The 19,938-nt window shown below is 38.6% G+C and overlaps 1 protein-coding gene across 1 annotated transcript in view; it reads left to right on the top strand.

Annotated features, from left to right (window-relative positions):
* The window catches only part of FTCDNL1 (formiminotransferase cyclodeaminase N-terminal like), a 36,788-nt gene extending 27,474 nt beyond the window's left edge, over positions 1 to 9,314 (top strand). Inside the window, 3 exon segments of the mRNA XM_037744525.1 lie at positions 3,061 to 3,088; positions 3,090 to 3,226; positions 9,295 to 9,314. Coding sequence (XP_037600453.1) covers positions 3,061 to 3,088; positions 3,090 to 3,226; positions 9,295 to 9,314 — 185 coding nt within the window.
* Positions 9,315 to 19,938: the final 10,624 nt, after the last annotated feature.

The following is a 19,938-nucleotide window of genomic DNA, read 5'->3' as shown; positions in this document are numbered from 1 at the left end:
AAAAGAAGTTTCTTGATATAGAATCTACTCTGGTGATGATGCTATGGACATTGTTGAAATGGCAATACAAGATTTGGAATATGACATAAACTGAATTCATAAAGCAGAATCAGGGTTTGAGAGTATTGTTTCCAATATTGAAAGAAGTTTTACTGTGGGTAAAATATGATCAAACGGCATCACAGGCTATGGAGAAATTTTCATGAAAGGAAGAGCCAATTGATGTAGTAAACTGCACTGTGGTATTATTTTAATGAATTACGACAGCCACTCCAACGCTCAGCAGCCATCAGCCTGATCAGTCAGCAGCCATCAAGATCAAGACAAGAATGTCTGCTAGCAAAAAGATGACGACTTGCTGAAGCCTTAGCATTTTTTAGCAATAAAGTTTTTGGGTTTTTTTGTGACAGGGTCTAGCCTGTTATCCAGGCTGGAGTGCAGTGGCATGATCTCAGCTCATTGCAGCCTTGACCTTCCAGGCTCTAGTGATCCTCTCACCTCAGCCTCCTGAGTAGCTGGGACTATAGGCACATGCCACCACATCCAGCTACTTTTGTTTATTTTTTGTAGAGATGGTATCTCACTATGTTGCCTAGGCTGATCTCAAACTCTTAGTCTCAAGCAACCCTCCCTCCTCAGCCTCCCTAAGTGTCAGGATTACAGGTGTGAGCCACTGCACCTGGCCAATAAAGTATTTTTAAATTAAGGTATATATGTTGGTTTCTGCAGACATAATGCTATTACACATTTAATAGATTACAGTATAATATAAACATAACTTTTATATGCATTGGGAAACCAAAAACTTTGTGTGACTTGCTTTATTGTGATATTTGCCTTATTGTGATATTTGCATCATTGTTGTGGTCTGGAATCAAATCTGCAATATCTCTGAGGTGTGTTTGTATCTTAAAGTAGTGTTAACAAAGCAGAAATCACTTAGGGCTAAAATAAACTTAGGGGATTTTCTTAGCTTTATGTGTCTGCAATGCCAGTGACTTCTCATGCTGGAGTCCCTACCTGACTCAGAGAAAGAACATTTACCAGGCTGGGTGTGGTCACTCACACCTGTAATCCCAGCACTTTGGGAGGCTGAGGCAGACAGATCACTTGAAGTCGTAAGTTTGAGACCACTCTGGCCAATATAGTGAAATTCCGTCTGCTTAAAAATATAAAAATTAACCAGGCATGGTGGCAGGCATGGTTAAAAATTAACCAGGCAGCTGGTGTAATCCCAGCTACTTGGGAGGCTGAGGCAGGAGAATCCTTTGAACCTGAGAGGGTGAGTTTGCAGTGAGCCAAAATCATGCCACTGCACTCCAGCCTGGGTGACAGCATGAAACTCCATTTCAAAAAAAATTTAAAAACCCCCAAACCAAAACATTTCCCAAGACTTTTTACACTCCAGTGGTACCAAATCTTTTTTTAGTGTCTTCCACATTTCACTTCTTCTATTAACATGGCAGCCTGCATTAGAATTAAGCAAACAATAAACCCTGAAATTGTAGTTGGGAAGGTCTCCTATGCTTATTGTGGCCAGAGGTATCATCTCAGCCCTGATTGATGATCTACAATATGGAACAAATGAAGAAGGATCCCACTTCTGCCATCCCAGGCCAGGACCAAAATTCCCTAAGCACCTACATTTTGTATATCAGACAAAAATGTATGCCATCTCTATGCATGCTTACAGGGGACTATAATTAGCTCCTTGAAAACAAGCAGAGGTCCTGTGAAGATGTAATCTAGAAAAGCCCAGCAATTCTATATTTTGCCTTGAGAAGATAAAATCAGATCCAGAGAATCCAGATGTGAAGAATGGCAGAAGAAGATGAAAAAATGTTCTGTCATTTAGAGTAATCTCCAATTGTGCTTGAATATTAGGCTTCCTTATAGAGCATCTGGCCCGGAGCTGTCCAACAGAACTTTCTATGGCGATGGAGATGTTCTTTATCTGTGCTGTCCAGTATGGAGACCACTAGCCATGTGTGGTTGTTAAGTACTTGAAATGTGACTAGTGCAACTAAAAAACTTAATTTTTCTTTTCTTTTTTTTTTTAGTTTTTGTAGAGATAGGGGTCTCACTATGTTGCCCAGGCTGTTCTTGAACTCCTGGCATCAAGCTATCCTCCTGCCTCAGCCTCCCAAAGTACTGGAATTACAGGCATGAGCCACTGCACCTGGCCCGTTTTATTTAATTTTAATCAATTAAAACTTTAGTTCCAAAGATAAATCCTAATTAAAGCTTTAATTGATTGGAATTAAATTTTAAAAGCATACATAGCTAGAGGTTACTATATTAGACAATGTGGTTACTGGCCCTTGCCCTCTTAACTTTTTATATCTTCTAATAATATTTACAAGTTGAGGCTATTATAAAATTGTTCAAAAATTGAAGGCACCAATTTCATTAATCTTAGAGATAAATTTCCTCTGTGAAATTAGATTTGTATTGGGTTAGCAATTCAAGCCTCCAGCTGGGCCTGGTGGCTCACACCTATAATCCCAATACTTTGGGAGGCTGAGGTGGGCAGATCATCTGAGGTCAGAAGTTCGAGATCAGCCTGGCCAACATGGTGAAACCCCATCTCTACTAAAAATACAAAAAATTAGCTGGGTGTGGTGGCGGGTGCCTGTAATCCCAACTGCTCCGGAGGCTGAGGCAGGAGAAGTGCTTGAATCCAGGGGGCGGAGGCTGTGGTGAGCCGAGATCGCACCATTGCATTCCAGCCTCAGTAACAAGAGTGAAACTCCATCTCATAAAAAAAAGAAAGAAATTTAAGCCTCCTTGTATCAAGGCAAGCTTTTATTGTGAGACTAACTTCAATGGAACATTAATTATGTTTAAGCTTTGATTTTAAAAATTTGTATAAATCGTGTGCTTTAGTGGTGCTGGTTGCACAACGGTGCGCAAGTTCATGCCACTGGACTGTACACGTAGAAACGACTAAAATGATGAGTTCTATGTTAAATGTGTTTTAACACAGCCAAAAATTATATGCTTTGGTTTTAAATTTGGCTTGATTGTGATTGACTTTGGTTAAAATTCCCTCTGCCATAGGCCTTGCTGAGGATCTGGTGCTGCACGTTCTTTGGTGAAGCTGACATGCCTGAGAAGCACAGCCTTGTCCAGAGAAGGAAGCAGCTGGGCTGGTTCATGAGGAGGGATCCCAGTGCTCTTCAGCCTGACCTGGGAGCTGCCCCTGCCCGAAGATGTGGTTTAACAGGTTCTAAGCGTGGTTTTTGCTTTGCTCTGTTTTGTTTTTTAAACTTGATGGTGAATCCTGAGGTCCCCTTTATGGTTCACACCTTCTTAATGCAGGGAAGAGTTACAGGAGTGGCTACTTCTTGAAATGGGTGGGGCTCTCCTCTCTGCTGTTACTCTCACTCAGGCCCTTTTAAGCTATCCTGTGAGCCTAGAAGCTCCTGTCAGGTATTTGATGAGGGCCCCCAGAAGTGATATTTAAGGTGTATCATTAGTCCTGCAGTGTGATCACTGATGAAAATAATGCTCATAGCTCCCGGCACTGGGGCAGAGTCCTGGAGGCCCCTGTCTATGAGTGGTGTGAGGTGTGTCCTGGGGTGTGATGGAGACACTTAGGGTGGGGGGACTTAGAGAGAGATTACTTCTAGCTGGTAGGAAGGTCTTTCAATACTTAAACATCAGTGTAGCCAAGTTGGTGCTTACAGCTGGAAATCAGTTCTAGAGGAACCCTGGAAAAAAAGCTTTTCTAGATAATGGACTTCTAGAACACAGAGACCAAAGACTGGGAAAAGAAACTATTCCTTCCCTTGGCTCTCATCAGCTTTTCCCTCTCTCTGCCTCTCCTGCCATCACTCCCTGTCCCACTTTGAAGGGGTTGTGTCAGGGAAAGGTAGATCTCCTCCCTGTTGGCTGTACTTCCGCCATCCTAGTGTCACTTATTTGAGTCTTAATTGTTTCATTTTCAATGTCTGTTGGGGCCACGAATTAAACCATGTTAGGTCACATTTTGATGGTCAGTCGATAACTTAATCAGTTACTACAATGCTAGATACCCAAGGAGTGAAAGGTGGGTGAGCATAAGAAACACATTTCTCATGGCACAGCTCTGCCAAAGCCCTACAGAATCATTTACACATAGGTCTTTGGTTACTAGACCCTGGTACAGAGTTCTGATCTTAAACAAATAATATCTATAATCAAATAGAGCAATGCAATAAAAAAAAAAAAAGCACAGATTTTGAGGCTATGCTGAAATCCTGGCCTTGTTATTTGCTGGCTGTGTGACCTCGGTTCCTTGGTCTTATTATGCTTCAGTTCCCCTGTATATAAAATGGACATAATAATGTCTCCCTCTTATTATTGTGAAGTTGAAATGATGTCTCTAAAGTGACGAGCACAGTGCTTAAGGGCCATTTTTTTCTTCCCAATGAAGAGGAAATTTAATAAAAGTGATATATAAATGCATTTCATTCAACATTTTGTTACAGAAAAAAGGAAGAGACTGATTGCTCTCTGCCAATTTGAACTTCACATATTTTCCCATGATTTGTCTCACAAATGGAGAAGTGTAAAGTTTTATGACTAAATTTTCAGAAATCTATTTCCTGGTTTCTAATTTAAGCCTCCCCAAAGACTGAAGGGATTATACGGCAGATGTATTCAGTTTAGTGCCAGGTGGACTGGTATTGCAGTCAGGTGGATAGGAATTAGACATAGGTATACTGCTAGGAGAGCATTAGGTTAAGCAAACACTGGAATAAATTAATTCTCATTTTTTAATAAAAATTAATTGACACATTTTATTCTGACAGCAGTGCTGTCAGAATCTATGGATAATAGATAATCTTTGGATAATCTATGCCTCTGCTGCATTATTATCTATTTTATTTGTTTAATTTGATGAATTGAAATGGCCAACACATTGAGATTTTTGATTTTTTTCTTTTGCTTTTTTGAGACAGGGTCTTATGCCATTTGCCCAGGCTGGACTGCAGAGGCGCAAACTCAGCTTCCTGCAGCCTCAACCTCCTGAACTCAGGTGATTCCCTCACCTCATCTTCCCAAGAATATTTTGTAGAGACAGGGTTTCACCATGTTGCCCAGGCTGGTCTTGAACTCCTGGACTCAAGCAATCTACCTGCTTTGGCCTTCCAAAGTCCTGGGATTACAGGCATGAGCCACTGTGCCTGGATCCTGATTTTTTTCTCTATTTTTACTCACATGGAAATCTGTAATTTACATAAAAAATTTCATAAAAATCTGCAAATTCCAAGTCAAAACATTAAGATGCCAAAATTGGCACAATGAATGTTTAAAGATGATATTTTAAAGGTAATATTTAATACTGGGGAAGATGTAGTTAGAGATGTTTATATTGTTAATGGTAATGTAAATTGGTATAAACTTCTTCGAAGTGAGCTTGTGATATATACCAAGAGCTCAAAAATGTATATAACTGCCTTACAGGAATTCTACATCTAGAGATAAATCCTAAGGAAATAGTAAAAGGTACCTGTACAAGTATGTTTATTAAAGCATTATTTATAATAGTAAATACTGAAAATAGTGGAAATGTTTGCTATTTGGGAATGTTTACATAAACAATGGCATACTCAAATATGACATTTCAGAAGAACTTTTAGATACATGGAAAATGTAATCTAATGTAGAAAGAATTTGCAGTTAAATTAGTTAACAAAACAGATATTACCTCCTATGTGCTAGGTAGTATCACCAGTGGGCAAAGTAAAATTTATGTGTCTTCAGAGAGCTTATATTGTAGTTGGGGAGGGGCAAAGAGACAGACCATAAATAAAAGCCTTAATAAATAAATGAATTCCATCGTACATTAGGAAATAGCAAGTGCTATAGACAAAAGAAATACTGAACAGGACAAAGGCATTAAGAGTTCTAGAATGGGGTGGTACTGTGATTTTAAGTGGAATAATCCAAATTAGGCCTCATTATAAAGGCAATATTAGAGCAAAGACTTGAAGGAGTGAGGCCACTAGCCACATGGAGATGTGGAGTAGAGTTTTAGGCAAAGGGAATAGCCAGCTTCCATACCAGGTAGTACATAGGTAGCATGATCTCAATATTGTAAAATATATATGTACATATTTTGTTTGTATTTTATATTTATGAGAAAAACATTTTTAAATTTGTAAAGCTTCCAACATATTTTGATAATATCTCTAAATCGATCCTGTGATTATTTCCATCAACTTCCCTGAAGGGTAATTATTAAGATTTATTAGTGGTAAATTTTATAAAACCTAAGTAAGTTTCAGTGCCTGTATTCAGATTATACTTGATGGCAGATGGATAATAAGAAGGGAAGAGAAGCACAGCTTTTCCCCTATATGCCTTTTTCGCTGGTACCTACTGGTCACTGGTAGAAGCCTTAGTTTTTGGAAGAAACAAGATTACAGTTTGCCAGTTTGGGCAGGTCTTTTTGTCTGTCATTTAGTAGGCTCAAAGCAGGTGCTAATAGCAGAAAGGTAAAGTATTTCAAGGAGGATCAGTGGATAAGTGATATGAATAAACAGTTTCTAATATTCCTCACACCAGACAGTAGAGTTTAAGACTGTTTACTTAAATATTAGGTTACCTTAATTGCACCTATTCTTCCTTAAAAAGTTGTCTAGAAAGAAGTAAATCACTTTCATTTTTTGAAGTAATATCTACTCAAGTAGAATTTATAACACTTCTTGCTTTAGGGTAGAAATGTTATTCATCTAATTTTTCAATGAATTTGGTTCCTAACAATAGCAGTTTCCCCCTTGTTTAAATTTAATTGGCTTTATATATTTTTCTAATATTTTTTGATTATGTCAGCATTTCCCAACATATTTTTCCCTCCCACCAAAACAGAAAAACCTCAATACATTGTGGCTATGTTTATTTTTTTCCTACAAAAATTAAATAGAAATGATTGGCGCTATCAATTGAACAGTATAGTCAACAATCCAGGACAAATTAATTTGCACAGTACCAGAGAGGAAGCAGAATATATAAGGAAACAGGTTTCTGTTTTGAAGTTCCCAAAGAATATTATAAACAGAAGAGAAAAAGAAGTGAGCTCAGAAATGATTAACACCCATAGTCCGTGCCAAACACACAAAATCTTTTAAGCCAAATTCCTTTTAAAAGTTTGTAGTTGGCCAGCTTGTGCGGAACATAAATAAGGGCAAAGCAGTAATAGTTGATACTTTTAGATCTATAAATAAATACTTTATACATATATATTTAAAACCCTAAACATTTATGGGGTAATTTAAACACTGCTGTCTGATATGTTGTGTGAATGGTCTGCATGTATGCATCATTGTTTAAAAATGCGGGGAAAATTCTTTGAACTGTAGTTTCATATGGTGCCCTAGGAGTCAGAGATGGAGGTAATTGGTACATCTTGGAATCAGGGGCTTCTGTTTAGTTATTTAAATGGGTTACTGAGCACTTTCCTGCTTACTTCTTTCTACTATAAATAAGAAATGTATCATCAGGCACTTTTCTTGACATTGAATAATCCAGTTTACTCCACATCAAAACTTTATCTGGTCTTTGAAAAATAATTTCTAGTTTTTAGAATGAGTCTTGTTTTAAGGAGCCTCTTTTTAAAAATTATCTTCTGATGCTGGTTAGGAAGCCTAGTTGGGATTATGAAAAATGAAAAGTCTCAATGTGTCATTAAGCATGTAACCTTACAAGTGGAACATGAAGGACTTAGACTTTGCCTGAACTCAGGAAGGGCACTGTTCTATTATTGACAAACCTGAGAGCAGGCTAGACACTTGAGTTTCCCTCTTACTTGTACTGGCTTCATTACGGAGGTTAATTTATACCTATGCCTGTAATCTCTTATGAATTATTTCTATTCCGAAAGATTCATAGGCAGTAGAATGAGGTTCACAATGCCTTGCAGAGCAAGGAAATGTCATAGCCATTTTGCAGAAAGACAACTGAGCAGAGGCAGTGTCTTATTGGGTTGGAACTTGAATTTGGATCCATGTGAGTACTTCCTAGCCTTGTGCCACATGGTTCTCACTTTCTTTTCTGTGGATTCAGCCACATGGACATGAGTCCTACATTCTTCCCACCATGGGAGCATTGGACTTAGCAATTATGTTAGAGTATTATGGTTTTAGTCATCAAATGTCCTGTTTCAGCTGTGGTTTCTCTTTAGTACATGGTCTAAAAAATGTAAAATACCAATATATAATGATAACTAATTGCTTTTAGTATAAAAACTGTTTATGTTTTTGAACCTGAGTTCCGAGTCTGGTGGCCTTGCTCTGTTTGTTACTCTGAAGCAAAGTCCACATTTCAGCTAGGGTTATACCTTATTTTAACCTTCTCCTTTTTATACTCAGCAACCTGCATGGTTCCTGGCACTCACCAGGTTTTCAGTAACAAAGTGTTTAATGAGGGAGTTGAATTGGTTGAAAAGAATCTATTTATTCAAATTGTAATGCAATCCACAAATTTGAAGTTTTCTCTTTAGATATAAAAACGCTAAATATCCTACAACACCACCGCAGCTCTCTCCTCATGCATGTTTTAATACTGGCCACCAAAGAGGAGTGTAATTTATGAATGGAACTTCTGAAGACATCCCTAAGTAACTTTGGACCTCCTAAAGTGAAACTCTTTTCTGTAGAGTTAAAATATATAGAATCTTTTCACCTTTAATTGATTGAAAATGATGGTGCCTGAAACTATTTTTGAGAATAGTTTTGATCTAAAGGGAAAAAATACATGTGTTTCTCTGAGTGCTGCTTTTCCATTTTCCTAATGGGTTCTTCACTATTGTTTTGTCTGAATGCAGTTTTTTATTTGTGTTATTCCAGACATGGTCCTACCACAAGCATCTTTAAACCAGACATTAATAGCATAGTTCACAGTCATTACTGCCAGTGCTCAAACACAAATATTGCATTTGTGTTTGCAAAAGCTACACATCATATGTTAATTAAGTGCATTTGGTTTTTCCTTTCTGCTTAAACAATCTGGCATAAGGAATTTACATCCATATAAGTTCACCATAAGGTCTCAACAATATCTAAATCACCAGTCGTACAGTATATGATAAATACAGTGTTTCCACACAAGAAAATAATAGAATTGTCAGGAAAACATCAGGCCTGTTATATTTTCTATGAAATAATAGCAACAGAATCTCAGTTTCTTTTTCTTTTTGATAAAAAGTATTTAACTAGGAGTAAACACCAATATTTAGAATGATAAATTTTTCATTAAAGAACACATGGAAAATGAAATCATACCAAAGATTTTTTTCCTTGTTTTTAGCTTGCTTCAGGGCGTTGTGACAGTTGTGTTGGAATAAAATTGGAATTTCAGCCTTGCAGTGAGGGGATTCGTGCTGCCACCAGAGCAGCTGAGTGCCAAACTGCGGGAGGCGGGAGTGGAGCGGAACCGCAAACTGAGAAACAAACTTTCACATCAGGTTTCTAATTTTAGAGCAAAAAGTGGAATTACTTTAATTATATGACATTTAACTAGAAATACGATTTGCTGGGATTAATTATCTCTCTCATTTAAGATACCTTCTTAGTAGGTTTAAATTAACATAAAAAATCAAATTCAGGATTTAAATAAGGTCAATGGGACTGCTGGATTTAAACACAGAATTTGATTCAGTATAATTGGATCACTGTATTGGTTTTGACTTGGAAGGATTAAATGGAGGAAATTGGAAAAGTATGAATTTGGGCAAAAAGAGAAATTTTCTCTTCTTTCTTTCTTCTTTCACCCCCCAAGGGAGAGAAGTTTCCCTGCCTTGGTGAGGAAACTACTACCCTGATTAGGTCAGAAACATCTCAGATTCATTCACTGTCTCTGTTTATTCACTACTTGAATAAGAAATAGTAATAAAACAAAAATATTGTGTAACTAAAGCTTACTAGAAGGATTTAAAATACATATAACAAGGGCCTATTTGAAAAATGATTATTCTATAAGTAATTCTTATTTTATTTAAAAGCATATAAAACTTATTTTTGATGTTTAATTTTATTTTACTAGGAAAAATTAACTTCATGCTTTTGAAGGAATTTTTAAAATAGGAGTTTCATTTTAATCAAGTACGTCAGTGTTGGGACACTGAACCATATACATGTAGTATTCTTTATTGACCTCTTGTCCTTAGGGCTTCACATCTATACTTACTTTATCTTTAATAATTTAAATCAGGCAGTGAATTCATTTATAGCAAGAATGATCAACTTTGGAAATTCTACTAACAAGGGGAAGTTATTAGACATGTGATGGTAAAGGATACCTTGGAATTTGCTGGGTGAGGGATTCAGGAAAAGTCACAGGACTACAGGGATGGAATGACCTATGTCCTGGGGAGAGCCCCAGGTCCCTATGTAGGAACTTCCTTTGAAAGAGCTTGCTACCCCTGGCTGATGAATTGCATGTGAATATCTGAATGTAACTGGGCATATCAAAGATATGGGACAGCAAAGTGTAATAGTGAAGCACTAAGGGCCTGGTACGGATTTTAAATAGTTGTGCTGATGCAATCCCCAGTGTTATATACTCTTCAGCAAAACCTGAGTGTAATCCAAATACTTTTTGGAACTATGGTAAAGATATTACCATTCCTTGAGTCAAAATAGGATATGTACACTAGATTTTAGGACATAAGACTATTTGTAACATTACTTTTTGGGGGGTAGATGAGAGAAAAATGTTTGGATGTTTTCTGTTAATGAATGGCAACATTAGCATTGACAAAAAATTCTAGGTATACTCTGCAATGTTAAAACTGATATAATTCTCAAAGATATTTAGGGTAAGTGACTGGGACATGAGATGATGAGAGAGAGATGTATTGACTGCTAGGAACTTTAGTTTTTATGAAATCAGCATATCAGGAAATACTGTAATCTGATTCGTTCCTGCAGAATTCCCAGTAGGAAGAGGCCCAGCCTTGGGAGTTGAAATGTTTCATTATGTACATGTGTAGGAAAAAGATGAAATGTGGTTTCCGTGTGCTGATTTTCTGTAAAACATCTATTAGTATGAGAGTAGCCAGGCTAGACAACAGAGCCCCCAAACCATCATGGTCTAGGGAAAAGTGAACCCAGAAGGCACTTTGCTGATGGATACTGACATCAGGAGCAATAAGTTTGAAAGTAGCAAGAAAAAGCAATGACAGTAAAATAATGTTGAAATAGTAGCTAAGGAATGATCACATGTTGAAGATGAGGTCAGCCCTTTATCCCCCCTCAATCCCTGTTTAACTTTGTTTTTAGAAATGTAAGGTTCCCCTAAAATGAGAAAACTGCAATTGTAAGCTTTTTATACCAATACTAATTTAACCAAGTTGTCCATCTTATAATGTAAACTATAATTAGAGCCATATTATTTATGTAACGTGAGCTGCACCGTCCCCAAAGCAAGGAAAAGCGGGACATTTGCCCCTGAGCTCTAGAGTAACAGGGCTCCAGAGTGGCAATGGCCATCTCAGTCTCTTGTGAAGCTGGGGATGGAAGAAAGAGGTGCCTCCAACAGGTTGTACAAAGAGAAAGGCATGAGGTTTCTAAGTATGTGTGAGGGAACTCTTGTGTCTTGTTTGTCTCCAAACCCTGCCAAACTCACATCATCACAAAACACATGAGTCCCTTTGCTCTTCCCAGTTCCAAGGCTGTTTATTAGTTTTTAGTGACCTCTTTCCCTAATCAAGACTGGTTTTGAGATTCATTTTAATCTAATATTAACCTAATTCAATAATGACAGTTGTTTGTTTGGGGGAGAGGGAGTGGTACGTACAGAGATATGATTTATTCTTGTCTCTGAGATTCTTGGGCCTGGCACTGAATTCCAACCCCCATGGAGATGGCCTTGGAAATGAATGAAGGTCCAAGGCCTGTTGCTGCTGATGACAGTTAGTTCTTAATTGTACTTTTCTTTCTTTGTTGGTATTTTGGAAAGTTTGAGCTCTTTTAGGAAAAAAAAAAAACCCTTCAGATACTTTTAGAGTAAATAAAGTTACTTATTATAGCCTAAATACTTCTGTTATGGAAAAAAAATTATCTTAAGAAAATTCTGGAGTTGACAATGAGGAATATTTGTATTGTTTTTAAATGAAACCGAGTAAAGGAAGTGCCTCTGATTAAAACTGGCTGGCGAATAGAATCTTCAGAACAAGGCTTTTGTTCTGCCTGATTAACATGCTTTTCTAATGATTTAGGTGTTGGTACCAGCCCATATGTGATGAACTGCAACATTACCATAGATTCTCAAGACATGTCTGCAGGAAGAGAGATCGCTAGTGCCATTCGGGGCTCAAATGCAAAGGGACTGAAGGCCGTCCAAGTGATGGCTTTTCCCCACAAGGGAAAGATCAAAATAGCCTGTAATGTGGAGAGTTTTGATGACCAAGAAGCTGCAGAAACCTCAGAAGAGTTCCGACATGTGTCTTACAGTATCCTTCGTGACCAGTTTTCTTACGTATCTCCTCATTACATAGAAGCTCAAGTTAAAAAGTTGGCAAGCGATCGTGGAACTGGTACTAAAGGGAGAGCATTAGTTGGATTTACACCCCAAGAGTGCAAGAACTGTGCTGAATATGCTGAAAAGGAAAATATTGGGGAATTCTGGAAGATTTGGGGAGGTGTTTTCATGTGATCCAATCTAAGCCTTCACTGAAATTTTAAGGAAAATTATTAGTCATTACAAAATTTTCTTTTGGGCAGTGACGATGTGGAGAAACTACAAAGAGCTTAGTTGCAGCCGTGTATTGAAAAACTGGAAGTATTCTTTGCTCAACAACAACAAATGTTCATAGGTTATCTGTAATTGCCTTGTGTTTCCAGTCATCCCTACAGCAGAGAGAATCTACTTTGTGTTATGTGCTAGTAACTTGGGAGAATTAGAAGCTCTTCTGAATCAACTGGGTAAATGGCCATGGTTTCTGAACCATCTTTCATTGAATAATAGATAAAATGGACTTGATTGGATTTTCCTGAATGAACTTTAAAGTTCCATATTCAACTCTCATTTTTTGAGCAATTACTATTTTATTGTTTTTGGTTATTTTTTTTGAGACAGGGTCTCACTCTGTCACCCAAGCTGGTGTGCAGTGGTGCAATCATGGATCACTGCAACCTCTAACTCCTGGGCTTAGGCAGTCCTCCAACCTCAGCTTCCCAAGTAGCTGGGACTACAGGCACACACCACCATGCCCAGCTAAGTTGTGTATTTTTTGTAGAGACACGATTTGACTGTGTTGCTCAGGCTGGTCTCAAACTCCTGGCTAATCGTTTTTTAATATGTGTATTAAAAAAAATCAAGACTAGGTACAGTGGTTCACACCCATAATCCCAACACTTTGGGAAGCCAAAGAGGGCAGATCACTTGAGCCCAGCAGTTTGAGACCAAACTCAAACTGGGCAACATGACAAAATCCCGTCTCTACAATAACTACAAAAATTAGCCAGGCATGGGTGTGCACACCTGTAGTAGCTACTTGGAAGGGTGAGGTCGGGGGATGACCTGAGCCTCGGAGGTCAAGGCCAGGTCATGCAGTGAGCCATGGTTGTGCCACTGCACTCCAGCCTAGGCAACAGGATGAGACTCTGTCTCAGGAAAAAAAAAAAAAAAAAAAAAAAAAAAGGTTCTAAGTGACTAAAAAATGGGAGGGTTATAAAATATAATCTCTCTTTCAAAGCATGATTGTTCATTCTTGCCTTGCACTTTTAGGATGATCTGCTGTTCATAAACCAGATACAGAATTTTGAAATGTTTATATAGGGAGATGGCATGACGGTGTTGGGCATGACTTCAAGGAAGTACTTATTCTTTTGGAATTTAGATGGAAAGTCTAAAGGTTTAGAGAATATACTGTTTTTGAGCAAAGAGAAGGATATTGGTAGAAGAACTTTTATTTGAAAGAAATTAAAATTTTTAGCCTTTTTGTGAACTAAAAGAAGCTGTTTGTCAATGATGGTGATTTTAATTAAATCCTTAGTATTTATATTGTTCTAGTATCAGATGCTTTCCATAAAGCACAGAGAAATGGATTTTTCCACAAATTGTGTTTAGCAAGAAAGACTATGACCTTCTTTAATAAGAGCACAAAATGTGAATTTATTTTAAGGAATTAAAAATAAAGAGGTTGGCTGGGTGTGGTGGCTCATGCCTATAATCCCATCACTGGGAGGCCAAAGCAAAGGCATCACTTGAACCCAGGAGTTTGAGATCAGCTTGGTCAATGTAGTGACGCTGTCTCTATTTAAAAAAAAAAAAAAGTTTTTTTTAAAAAAAGGTTGAACTCAATCTTTTTAAAGGATCCAGTGATCTAATATTTTTTATTTTACTTACATTTGATTCTTGAATCTGATTGCATTTATATTATTCTGGAATTCCAATTCTGTGTGTGTTTTCTCTGTCAATAGGATTGCAACAAAGTTGGAAAAGATGATGGACTAGGTATGGTTTATAGATATAAGGAATTTTAGTTGCTCTGGTGAAGAGAGAAAATGCTGTTCAGCTAGACCTGATGGGTTGGTCTCTCAGTCTTTGAGACCTGGGAAGCAGCAGTGCCTAGATCTTGCCCTGCTTTGGCAGAGGCTGCGTGGCCTGGTAGAAGGAACATCAGGCAGTGGATTGGAGGGCTTGAGCTCAGTCCTTGCTCTTATTTTTTATGTAGCCATAATTTCATTAGCTATGAAAAATAATTCACACCCTAACTGGCGGAATAAATATCTATAAGCTGTAATGTAAAAATGAAATGTATTATTAATAGTTTTTCCAGATCTATTCTAGAGCTTTGCTTCAGTTTTGAGCATTAGTATGAAACAAAGGAGAGGGGAATAAAAGCACATGGTGCTGCTGATTCATATCGGCTTGTAGGAGGGGTTGATTCATTTGCCAGTTACCTGAATTAACCTCTCCAGGTTCCTGTCATTGCATTACAGGCTGCTAGTTTTGAGCAAGGCCTGTTTAAAACCAAACATCCCTTTAATGTGTATAGTGTTTCAGTTTGCGAAGATTAAAAAAATTCTGGAGATGGATGGTGGTGATTGGTTGCACAACAGTGTGAATGTACTTAATTCCACTGAATTATACACTTAAAAATGGTTAAAGCATACCTATAATCCCAGCACTTTGGGAGGCCGAGGAGGGTGGATCACGAGGTCAAGAGATCGAGACCATCCTGGTCAACATGGTGAAACCCCGTCTCTACTAAAAATACAAAAATTAGCTGGGCATGGTGGCACACGCCTATAGTCCCAGCTACCTGGGAGGCTGAGGCAGGAGAATTGCTTGAACCCAAGAGGCGGAGGTTGCAGTGAGCCAAGATCATGCCATTGCACTTCAGCCTGGGTAACAAGAGTGAAACTCCATCTCGAAAAAAAAAAAAAAGGTTAAAGTAATAAATTATATGTTATGTATATTATGCTTTATAATTTAAAAAGAACAAAAAGTATGTATTTATTCCATAAAAGTTAAGAAAAAAATACAAAAATCCCATCATACCTGAATAAGATAACTTTACTAAGTCCATTATATTAGTCCATTCTTGTATTGCTATAAAGAAATACCTGAAACTGGGTAATTTATAAAGAAAAGAGATGTAATTGGCTCATAGTTCTGCAGGCTGTACAGGAAGCATGTTGCTGATATATGCTTGGCCTCTGGGGAGGCCTCAGGAAACTTACAGTCATGGTGGAAGGGGGAACAGTTACGTCACATGGCTGGAGAAGGAACAAGAGAGCCTGGTGGGGAGGTGCTACATACTTTTAAACAACCAGATCTCACGAGAACTCACTTACTCTCACAAGGAGAGAATGGTCTAAAGTATTCATAAGAAATGTACCCCCATGATTCAATCACCTTTCACCTGGCCCCACGTCCAACACTGAGTATTACAATTGAACATGAGATTTGGGTGGAGACAATGATCCAAACCAGATCATTGATATTTTCAAATAAAATGTTGGCAAATTTCTAATGTCTATTAATAAATACAAATAGGACCTATTTTTCCCTTTTAAAATCTATTATGATAGACTTTGGTGCTCCAGATGAGGTTTAGTTAATGGTTTAAAATAAAGTTGTTTTAATGTGGCCTTTGATCCAGCTATCTATTTAAAAATAATAATTTACCATGTTTATTGTAAATAAATAATTTTCTTTCTTTTTTTGAAATAGAGTCTCACTCTGTCACCCAGGCTGGAGTGCAGTGGTGTAATCTCAGCTCACTGCAAATTCTACCTCCCAGGTTCAAGGGATTCTCCTGCCTCAGCCTCCTGAGCTGCTGGGATTACAGGTGCACATAACCACACTCAGCTAATTTTTTTTCTTTTTATCAGTAGAAACAGAGTTTCACCATGTTGCCCAGGCTGGTTTTGAACTCCTGAGCTCAGGTGATTTGCTCACCTTGGCCTCCCAAAGTGCTGGGATTACAGGTATAAACCACCACACCTGGCCAATGAATAGTTTTTAAAACAAGCACAGACACACCTCTTCTCATTCATATTTGAATTTGCCTTTTCTTTCTGTGTTTCCCTTCTGCCTTTTAGAAAATCGGAACCAGCTGTAAATTGCTGAAGGTGTTCTGGTGGATGGGTACAGTATCATCGGCTCTTCCTCTGCAGGAACTGGCAGAAGCCACTGGGATGCATCTATAATAACTAAGAAGGATGATCCCATTGGCTTGAGAAAACCTGACAAAATCAGCTAACAAATACCCCGACTCATATGCATCTTTCCTCAGATTGGCCTCTTAGAAGCAGACCCACAGTTTGTGCCAATGTTACGTCAGTATTTGTTTTTTTAAATCTTACCATAAGGTGGACATTGTATGGAATATGGCTTCATAGCTCATATTTACCCTCGGTCCTTTTACCAACAATGAAGAGGCCAAAATTTATGTGAACAAGTAGACTACTTTCTGTCAACCCCTTTGTGTTTTTATTCTGCCCAACTTTAAATTTTGTTAGTTTCTTAAAAGAGGGATAAGGAAAGCAAGAAGCTTAGGCTATGAGGTGATCAGGTTTTGTGTATGGAGTGGTGGGGAGAGGGGGCGTTGTCATTGGTTTCCAGCCTAAATTGGGGTTTGACTCACAATAAATTAAAACTATTTAAACATTGGGAGAGGGGAGTAAGTAAAATATAACTGTGAAATAAAACAAAAGGGGAGTAATATTTTCATTTCTTGATATAATGAAAAGCCTTGCTCTGTAATTGGTTTGTACTGTCTTGGAAGTGGCGTCCGTGGTCAACAAAGGAGCACTCTGTGAGAGATCTGCAAGGAATTTATCATTCCTCCTGGCTGAGCCAAAGCAGGCTTGATATACAGTTTTGTTTCATATAAATATTCTCATGTTACTGTTTACTCTGCGGGAATATGAGGATCTCACTGACAGGGTACGTGCTCCACTGCCTTGCTTTTAAAGGCATTTATTTGACTCTGTTGTTTGTACTTGCCCAGAAACTTCAGAGAACAGCCCGGGAACTTGTTTGATAAGCATCCAGACCATGCTCCCGGAGTATGTTGTGCTTGGGGGGTTAGGAAAGCTTATTGTTTTAAGTGAGCCTGCACATGGCCTCCAAAGAGTCCATTTTTCATAGATAAAACAATTAGGACACCCTCAACAATCTCTTAGAATACTTCTCCAATGTGCAAGAAAATGTCGTGGTGGGTAGGGCTCTGGTGGAACTCAGACTGCCTTTGGATTACTCTGCCACTTCTTTTGTTCCTATTTACAGTATAATGTATCGTGAATTAAGATGTGAGATAAAGACCTAAACATGGAACTAATTTCTTTCTACACTTTTAGTGTGTGTGTTGACTTATTATCTCTCAGTTCCACATTCACCCTTCCATATGCTTTTTTTTTTCCGAGGTAAGGTCTTGCTTTGTCACTCAGGCTGGAGTGCAGTGATCATGGCTTGCTGCAGGCCCAAGTGATCCTCCCACCTCAAACACCTAAGTAGCTGGGACTACAGGTGCACACCACTACACTTAGCTAATTATTTTTATTTTATTTTATTTTTTTAAGACAGAGTTTTACTCTTTGTTGCCCAGACTGGAGTGCAGTGGCACAATCTCGGCTCACTTCAACCTCCACCTCCTGGATTCAAGCAATTCTTCTGCCTCAGCCTCCTAAGTACCTAGGATTACAGGCACATGCCACCATACCCAGTTAATTTTTTGTATTTTTAGTAGAGACAGGGTTTCACCATGTTGGTCAGGCTCATCTCAAACTCCTGACCTCAAATGATCTGTCCACCTCGGCCTCCCACAGTGCTGGGATTACAGGAATGAGCCATCATGCCTGGCCAATTTTTAAAATTGTTATGTTTAGTAGACACAGGGTTTTGCTATGTTGCCCAGTTGGTCTTGAACTGAGCTCAAGTAGTCCTCCTGCCTTGGCCTCCCAAAGTGCTGAGATTATAAGCATGAACCACTGTACATGGCCCCATTCTATGCTTTCTGATACTGGGACTCTGTAAACCACATTTCTTCTTTGCCAGTCAGTTCCCGATTAGGCTCTGCCAATATGGGGTGCTGGACTGGGGAGGCTACAGGGGTGGAGGATGGCGAGGGATTGCTTCTTCCTCTTGACTTCCTGTTTCTAGCAGCCCTGCCTCAGCAGTGGCTCTTCACCTTGATGGTGGCTGTTAGTTCCAGGCTCCAGCTGTTCTTCCCTCCACGCCCCCTGCCGACACTTCTCAGAGCTTGCCCCATTGTACTATTCAGAAGTCCCAGCAGCTGGGCAGTGCCACCTCCTCAGATGCCTGAGCCCCAGCTCTGCAGGGCCTCTCCTTTTAGCTCCTAGGCTCTGAGAACCCCTGCCTTAGTGAGTGGTGCTTCCTGCAGTTACAGCTCTGTGATCCCATGTTCTCTGTTTTGCTTTTAAAGTTCAACAACTATTGACAATTTTTTTCGTGATCTCTTTTGAAATACTTAGTGTGGTTTCTGTTTTCCTGATTGGGTTTGGACTGGATTCTGTCAGAAACAAACCAATAGCAGACCAAATGTGACTGGGGGAAAGGAGAAGGCAGGGAAAATTCATTGTGAGCATAGCTCCTTACAAAAACAGCCCACACATGGTTACTTTCCTTTTCTTCTCTTTCGCATGTTATCCTCTTATTTCACTGTCTTCTTATTGTCAAATTTGCAGTTCCCCTTGGCATTCTTGCTGTTTTTTCCACGAGTACGGAGTCTGAGTGTTGACTTGAGGTGCAGGGTGGGAAATGCCATGGAAAGCCATTGGGCCAAATGTCTTTTGTGTAGTAGCTGATTCTATCATTTAAAATGTAAACTAATGTAATGTAATAATTAAAAAAATTAAAGTCTTTTCAATCTTATAATAGTTTCTTTTCTTGTAAAGCCATCTTTACCTGCCATGTAGATGATGATGCTTTTTATCTGGCGGTGGGCCCCCAGCCAAACCCCTTTCCCAAACCTGTGGGTACCATGCTATCAACTTTTTCTCAGGAAGCCCCATCTGCAGCCAGTCAGTTTCCTAACTTCTTAGGTACCTGTATCTCCGTGAAGACTAGCTGCTTTGGAAAAAGTAATAATGTGGATGTAGTTTAGTGAGGACCCATTTTTACAAAACTATATGGTTTCTAGTAAGGATAAAGGATTTTTGGTAACTGATTAATATGAATCTGTGTCTATCCCAAAATTCTTTTTAGTAGTTCATCTTCATGATATCCACTCTATTATTTCACAAAGATAAAGGGAAGATAAAATAGCAAGATATAGGAAAAGTCTTGGGTGAACCTTTTTGGCATCATTATTTGTAGCAATCTTTTACTGAGTATCAAGCAAGTGTTAGTTATTACATGATTTTCCCTCTGACATATGTGACTAAAGTAATAAAATTCCCTCAGTTCTCTTAGCCTATTGGGTCAACCAGGAACCTCCACCTACCCTATCCCATACCTGTAGGCTTATACCTCTGC

The sequence above is a fragment of the Cebus imitator genome, unplaced genomic scaffold (assembly GCF_001604975.1).
Source record: "Cebus imitator isolate Cc_AM_T3 unplaced genomic scaffold, Cebus_imitator-1.0 Scaffold178, whole genome shotgun sequence".
Taxonomy (NCBI): Eukaryota; Metazoa; Chordata; class Mammalia; order Primates; family Cebidae; genus Cebus; species Cebus imitator.
This window is presented reverse-complemented; position numbering and strand designations above follow the sequence as displayed.